Source organism: Chlorocebus sabaeus, chromosome 1 (genome assembly GCF_047675955.1).
Source record: "Chlorocebus sabaeus isolate Y175 chromosome 1, mChlSab1.0.hap1, whole genome shotgun sequence".
Lineage (NCBI taxonomy): Eukaryota > Metazoa > Chordata > Mammalia > Primates > Cercopithecidae > Chlorocebus > Chlorocebus sabaeus.
The window spans coordinates 12,322,313-12,330,156 of NC_132904.1; the positions used below are offsets into that span (position 1 = coordinate 12,322,313).

General features: G+C 56.5%; 1 protein-coding gene across 16 annotated transcripts in view; it reads left to right on the forward strand.

Moving 5' to 3' along the window:
• SYT7 (synaptotagmin 7) overlaps positions 1 to 5,462 on the forward strand; it is a 64,369-nt gene extending 58,907 nt beyond the window's left edge. For all 16 annotated transcript variants that reach the window (XM_007996013.3, XM_073015675.1, XM_007996063.3 and 13 more), the window contains one exon: positions 2,024 to 5,462. In XM_007996013.3, coding sequence (XP_007994204.1) covers positions 2,024 to 2,128 — 105 coding nt within the window. In that variant the 3' untranslated portion in view covers positions 2,129 to 5,462. The remainder of the gene's footprint in view (positions 1 to 2,023) is intronic.
• The last annotated feature ends 2,382 nt before the right edge of the window (positions 5,463 to 7,844 follow it).

A 7,844-nucleotide genomic window follows, 5' to 3' on the forward strand; every position in this document is an offset into this window, starting at 1 on the left:
TGGGAGGCCGAGGCGGGTGGATCACCTGAGGTCGGGAGTTTGAGACCAGCCTGACCAACATAGTGAAACCCCATCTCTACTAGAAATACAAAAATTAGCCGGGCATGGTGGCGGGTGCCTGTAATCCCAGCTACTCAGGAGGCTGTGACAGGAGAATCCCTTGAACTGCAGAGGTTACAGTGAGCCAAGATTGCAAGACTGTACTCCAGCCTGGGCAACAGAGCGAAACTCTGCCTGGAAAAAAAAACAAAAGTGATCTCTTCATATCACATAACCAAAAAATTCATACCTGACCTTGAGTTTTCCCGGGATGGGATTCTGTGACATAAGCCCTTCCATGTTTCTACCTTAAAATGTCTCTTTCTGTGTTTATTTATGGTTTAGTGTTGAGAGAATGGGCTTGAGAGTCAGATAGCCTTGGTCCAAATCCTAGCCTTACTTTTTAAGGCTGTAACCTCTCTGAGCCTCATTTTCTCCTCTCAAAACGAGAGTAGGACGGTCCTACCCTCACAATGCGCCGGGAGGATTAAGTAAGATCGCACAGGTGAGCTAAACAGCTCACTAAACAGTGTAGGACTTGGAACGCATGTTAGCTAGTATGATAATAAAGGGGCATGTATATCCATTCAGGCAGGGCCGTTTGACCAGGACCATGTGAGGAACCAGTGCTCAGGGCAGTCATGGGGGAAGGGGAGATGCCAGGAGTGAGTGAGGGGCACACACCTGGGCATTACCCTGTGTGGGGGAAAGGGAAAGGGGGACTGGATACCCACAGGGAAGGGAGCTGAGTTGGAGGCAACCCTCAGACAGATGGGAATGGAGAACTCACCTGCTGGGGTGAAGGAGGCAGTCTGGCCTGAAAGAGGAGAGCTAGCCCTGCCTGCCGGTATGGCACGGGGAGTATGACTGGCCAATCTGTGGTCGCAGGTGGGACAACTCCCCAGGACATTGCCACTCATACTCCAGAGAGAGTATGCACCCCTGCCTGGCCAGGGTTCAGGTCCCGCCGATGCCCCTTTGACCAGCTCAGCCCAAAGGCCAAGTGACCATATCTACTTTGATGTTCTTTTGAAGCTTAGCCTTTTGGAGTTGGGTGTCCCTTAGATACCGATTAGGGCTCCTTTTGAAACAGTCCTACCTTCTGTTGGCTGAACCAAAGCAAACATGGATTTGTTCTCACTTTGGCCTGGGTAACTTATGGAGCCTAAGGATCTCTGAATCCTTCTGACTCCCGGCTCCTGCTCAGTCCCTGGAAGCCAAGAGTCTGCCCCTTGTCTGCCTGGCATCATCCAAGGCTGTAGGTATCATGCTGGGCTGAGGTTGCAATGGGGGCAATGCTCATACTCTTAATCGTCCCCAAGTCCCAAAGCTGAGGTCAGCGGGGCCCATCCTGGGGGTTCCGGGGGGATTCATGCATGCAACCCGTGAGGCTGCGAAGCAGGATTAGGCCGGTAGCGTAGAGCTCCAAAGACCTGGATTTCAGTCCCTCTGCGCCACTTATAAACACTGTGACTGTGGGTAAGTCTCTTAACTCTTTGTACCTTAGTTTCCCCATCTGAAAAATGGAGATGATCATATAACCCTACCTCACAGTTGTAGGATTGGATGATCTGTGTGTATAAGTCCCTAGCTCAGTACTCACATGCAGCGAGTGCCCAGGAGCTGGGAACAATTATAATTAACGGGGGCTGGACAGCACCCAACAGATAGGGCAGGGAAGGCCGTGGAGACGAACTGCCTCCACCCCCACCTTCCAGACCCCACCGCAAAGTAGGTTGGCAGTCTAATTCCAAGAGGCCAGGCGTGCCCAGACTTGGAGGTGTAGGGGTAGACAACTAGAAAAATAGATCAGGCTGGCCAGGGAGGGAGGAGGGTGCCTCTGTGGAGTAGGTTGTCACAGCATGTGGAGGTTGGGGGGCCACAGGCTAGGGTATCATGGTGGAGTTGGGGTGTCACCCCTGTGGGGGAAAGGGCCAGTGCCCTGGAGCCTGTGCCAATGCCATCCTCTCCCCTTTCTCCCCAGATCTACCTGTCCTGGAAGAGCGGGCCAGGGGAGGTGAAGCACTGGAAGGACATGATTGCCCGTCCCCGGCAGCCCGTGGCCCAGTGGCACCAGCTGAAGGCCTGAGTGGGGCCAAGGGAGGCCCAGGGGGCCAAGGGCCCGGGTCCCCATCATGCCCTCACCACTTTATGCACAACGCCCGGCCTGAGCCCCTGCCATAGGGAGGGGAGGACCCTGAGGGCTCAGCCAGGGAGGGTCCCAGGACTCAACTGGGCCCCGTGTCTAGGAAGTACCAGCCCCGTCCCCCATGGTCCAACTTGGGGGAAGGGGCTCTGGGAGGCATTTTCCTGCTTTGCCCCTTTTCTTCCTGACTTACTAATACTAAAGAAGTTGGGGGACCTCAAGAGCCAGACGGCCAGACAGGCAGACCCCTCCAGAGGCCCACCAGGTGGGCATGGTCCCTCGTTTTCTTTAAGGCAGCACCTGGAGTGGAGAGAGGCCACTCCCTGTCCAGCCCCCGAGGTGGACCCAGGGGAGGGGAGGCTGAGGCGTTTGGCCCCAGTCTGGCCAGGAGAGGCCCGTCCCCAGGGCAGTTTCAGGTGCCGGCTGGGCCCTGAATGCCGAAGACAGTATCTAGCCCGCTCCTGGGTCCTGGAGCCGCGGCCCTTTGTACTTGTATTGTGTCCATTGTGTGTGTGCGTGGGGACAGAGGCCTGGAAGTGCGGAGGACTATGCAGAGAAGGCAGGTTTCGTGAAGGCCAGGCAGGGTTGGAGGCCGGGAGTGTGAGAGGAGAGGCCCGTAGGGCTGAGTGGGGTAGGGTGAGGCAGAGGTCAGGAACAGAAGAGCGGCAGATGCTGGAGCTGGGCTGAGAGCTGGGCTGCCTCCTGCCATCCCCCCATCTCCTCCCCTTCTCCCCTTGGTGCCCCCTTCTGCTCAGAATCTGAAATAGCTCCTTCTTCAGCAATTTCATCTCTTGAACACTGACTCACACCTTTTAGGCACCTACTGTGTGCATAGCATTCCACCAGGACTCATCTCCCTTCCTTCTCAAGGGGTCCTGAGCCTTGACTAGTTTTGCCCTAACTCCTTCATCAAAAGACCCCCCGCCAGCTTCCCACACCTCATACGCAGCCACATCGCCCTGTTCTCCATGCTTTCCAGCTTCCCTGCCCTTCCTCGTCTCTCCCTGCCTGTGCAGACCCCCACCCTTCTTTCCTCACCCCTCCATCCCCCGATGCTTGTAGGCCTTCCATTCATTCCCTCTCATCGTGCGTGGTCTCTGATCTTCCATCACCTGACCTTCTCCAGGACTGTCTTCTCACCCTCCCCACTCCCTGGTCCCCAGGAGCAGCTCCTTCTGCCTGGCTCACTCACAGTGCAGGGAAAGGAGGCAGGGAGAAGACGAAGGTTCTGAGAGTTCTGAGGTTGCCACACACAAAGAAGCCGTGGTTTCTCTGCCTCAGCCACTGATGAGACTAGAACTGGCTTCCCCCTGGAGATGGCAGATTTCAGGCTGATCCCTGCTTAAGCCCTCTCATCCTCACGCTGGTCCTGGTATTGATAAAAGACCCAGCTGGTGACAAAGCCTCCAAACCTGGGGGTCCATGAGCCTGGGCCTGACATTCCAAGAACCATCGCCAGGTGGCGCCAGGCCCCCACAGTCTGTGGCTTGGTCAGCCCACACTTCCACGCTGGATGGGCCTGTGACACCCCAAAGAGAAGAAGGGGACTCTGAATAGGGTCCCCACATCCAGGGCGTGGGGAGAGCATAGGCATTTGGGAACCATTTTCCTTCGGTCGGCTTCCCCTTGAGCTGAGCATTCTGCTTGCTGCAGTAGACGGGTCGCCTTTTGCCCATAGCGAAATTTTCTTAAATTGAATCTCACACCCCCACCATTTCCTCTCCCTGGGATCTGGAAGAACATCATACATAGTAGGTGAATCGTTTTGTAGAGTGAAGAATGCTAATGTAAAGCAAATAGTCACCCACGTTCCTTGTAAATCCAAATGTTTCTGTATTGTAGCTTTGCTTAAAATGGGGTCGGCCCCAACTGCACCCTCCTCTTTGGCGGGCTGGGGAGCGGCCCCCAGCAGGGACGGGAGGGCAGCGACCCCGAGCCCACGTGGATGTGGGAGAGGGCGTGGTGGGAAGTTTTGAGTGGAGGAGGGGATCTGCCCTTCTCCACCCCTCCCTTGGATCCGCCTCGGTTTCCTGTCCCCCCACCACCACCCGCCTGCCCCGCGGAAGACTGCCCAGTGAGCGAGCCCCTGCCTCCCAGGCCCCTTCGCCTGCTAGGGAGCCCCCTGGGAATCCAACCAACTTGTATCGAGTGGACGGGGCAATGGCTCCACCTTTTCCCGAGCCCCGCCCATGGAGCTCTTAGCCAATCCTATGCAGAGAGCATCTCCTGGCAGGGGTCTTTTCCCAACCAGACCCCATCCAGGCACATTGGCGACCAGGCTTGGGCTTCCCCAGCCCCCCCACGTGCAGGTGGAGCTCTGGGATGCTATGTCAGGGCGGCAAGCGGTGGGCCAAGGGCTGAGTAGGCTAGCACGGGAGGCAAGGGTGGTATGGGATGGGGCAGGGGTGGTCTAGGGTGATAGGAGAGCAGGGAATGGGGGAACTTGAGGGTGGGGGGAGGGCACTTGGAGCCCTGTCACCATCCGAGGACTTTGGGCAAGTCACCCGCACTCCCTGGGCCTCAGTTTCCCCATCTGTAATATGATGGTAATAATACTTCACCTACCTCACAGGGGAGGTTGTGAGGCCACCATCACCTGACCTGAGGGTCAAGGCAGGAGGACTCAAGAGAGAAGGTGCTACCCGTGAGCAAAGTGTAATTAGCAAATCCTGACAGCAAGGCCCACCTGCCCCTCCCCCACAGAGCCTCCAGAGCTAGCCGAGGCCAACCCAGGCCCATCTGTCTCTTCACTGTGTTGCAGGTCCCTTCATGGGCCTCATCTGCCATCTTTGTGGGTGCCCTAGACTTAGTCCTTATCTTGTCCTGGTTTCCTTTCTTGTGGCCATCTCCCCATGAAACTGCTGTATAAATTCCACCTGCCCCAAGACCCCCACACCTGCCCTCCGGCACCAGATGCCAGGGAAGGGACAGAGGAAAACAGCCACAAACAAGCCAGGGGCCTCCCCTGAGTCCCCCAGGGGTGGGGATCGGTGGCCACTGTTTGTATGTCCTTGAGCGAAAATGTTTTATAAAAAATAAAACAAAAACCCACCATCACCAAAAAAAAAAAAAAAAAAAAATTTTGCAGCGAAGAGAAATGAAGAAAAACTGAAGAAAAAAAAAAAAAACAGGAAAAAAGAACCATACAAAATTTTTCCACCACACATACCCTCTAAGCCAGCAAGATTTCCTCTTTGCAAAATCATATTTTTGTGGGAATGGGTCCTGCTTTTTGTGGCAAGGCCTGTTCTGATTAATAAAGGATCGTGAAAAAGTAGGGCCTTGGCTGTTTCCTCCTTGGGTCCCAGCCCTCCCTCACCTCCCCAGGGGCAGAGGCAGTGGGGTGAAGGGGATGGGGGCCCCGGGGCTGAGCCTCCCCCTCAGTGTGTCACCTTTGGGATTTGACTTCACTGGTGACCAGGCCCTTCCTGAGCATCCAGCCCATCCTCAGATCTCTATAGAATGTGATCCCACCGGCTTCCCAGAAAGCAGAGAGGCAGCTACATCTCCCAGATCAGGCCTGACGCAAAGCTTTTTGGGAGTAGAGTCCTCTAGGCCTCAGAGGTGCCCTCCAGGGTCACCCAGCCTGACGTCCCCTCCCTCAGTTCCCAGAGGACCCTCACCACCCTTCAAGGCAGCTCAGACAAACCAAAGGGGGACGCTCCAGTTTTCCCACCACCACCCACGGGTAGTTTCAAGCCAGCGCCTCCTTCCTGGTCCCTGAGGTGGGAAAAGGAAAGATAAGGAGCTCTGTGTCTGTTGGCTGGAACTATGGCTTCTCTCAGCCCTCTTCTACTTTCGTTCTTTAGGATTAGAAAAGTCTTTTCCACTCAATAGAACAGGTTCCAGCCTGAGGTGTGGGAAGCTGGGTTGTAATCCCTTCTCCAGCCTCTGTGGCCCTGGGCAAGCTCTTTTCTTCCTTCCACCTGTTTCTTCTGACCATGACAAAGCAATAACCATCCCCATCCCCTGCCCTTTCTTCCCCACCCAGCCCAGGGGAAGCTGAGCCCCCGAAGCTCTCAGGGTACTTCAGAAGGAAGGTGCTACATCTGTTTCAGACACAGGCACAAAAGGAACGAGCACATCCCCTTTGTCATGTGTCCACCTGCTGGACCCTGGCCCTGCCAGGAGTGAAGCGGGCCATCCCATCCGCCCCCTGCTCCCAGCACCTGGGGCCAGCAGCTGCCTCCTGGAACTGCACTAAGTACCCCACCCAAAGCTGTCTGTCTCTCGTTTCCCCACAGCCTGGTTTAGATATCCCTTCTGGTCTCTGTTCCAGAGATCGGAGGAAGCCCTGGGGTCAGGTAAGTAGCCTCAGGGGCGCCCTTGGCCAGAGCTTCTGTTCAGGCTCTCTCTGTGAGAGCAGCCCCGGAAAACGGAGCCTGAAGTCAGAGACAGCCCAGGCCCAGCACAGGTGGCAGTCTCTTGCTGCTGGCTCGGGCCCTTCCCTGGACTTTTTGCCTTCCTCTGTTTTTACTTCTCTGGGTCTGTCTTCATCCACGCCTGATCTGAGATGCTCCCCCACCTCTCCCTGTACCTGGGACCACCGCCCTCTGGTGTTTTCTTTCTCCTGTGAGTCCCCCCCATACTGCTACTTTCTGGAAGGCCATCCTGGGTTACGTCCTGCGTTCCTCTCCCTCCCCCCGCAAAGACAACCAGAAAGACAAGGCTTGAGCACGCCGATGCCCCCGCTCGTGGCTTCTCTGACCATCTGTTTCCCGTGAAGATGCCCCGCTCCCCGTGTCTGTGTCCTGTGTGTGTGTGTCGTGTCTTGTTTAGATTGTGAGCCCCCTGGGCAGGGATCCCTGTCTGCATACGTGTTCCCTGTGGCACGCCCGGGTGTGCTAATAAATGTTCATCTTCAGAACAAGAGCGCCAGGTGTCTTGAGGAAGCTTTGGGACAGATGGCTGAGTAAGCCTGTGTGGTGGCACCGGAGGCAGGGAGGGACTTCTGGGTAGGGCCCCCAGCTCCAAGAACCTGTTCTCCCCCTTTCCTGAGTCCCATGAGGGTGGGTGGGAAGGGGGTGAGGAATGGCATTCACGAGGCTGGAAAAAGCTCCAGCCCTGGGTCTCCGCTGCCACACTGGCCAGCAGGGGTGCTTGCCTGGAGGCTGGTGGGGGCGGGGGCCTCAAGAACAGGTGCAGTTCTCAGCCATTCCACTCACAGACCTGACTGCCAGCCAGGGACTACGAAGCTCTTCTGTGAGCACTGGGTTGGGAGTCCTCACACCGCTTATGGGTGAGTCACTCGCCCTCCCCACCCTGTTTCTTGCCCTGCCGCCTCCTCTGCCTTTCCCTCCACTTGGTTCCCACAGCAGGAAGGAAGCTTCTTGCTCTGACCACGAGCTAACTTGGCCTTTGCCCCTGAATCCCTGGTACAAACATGACTCTTGCGGAATTTCCCTACCCTATTCCCCCATGGCCTGCCCACCTCTGACTGTCCCGGAATGATGTGGGGAACCGCAGAGGCAGCCCATCCATCCCATCCCATTGTTAAAGCGTCCCTTCCAGTCTCCCCTGCCCCCTGCTCCCCGGAGGCCAAGTGGGAATCACAGGAAGTTGTGGGGGGGGGGAATGCTAGGACTCCTAATACAGTGCTCTCTCTGTCACCAAGGGGAGCTGTGACACCCAGCTGTCCCTGGCAGTAGCTCCCTCCCTA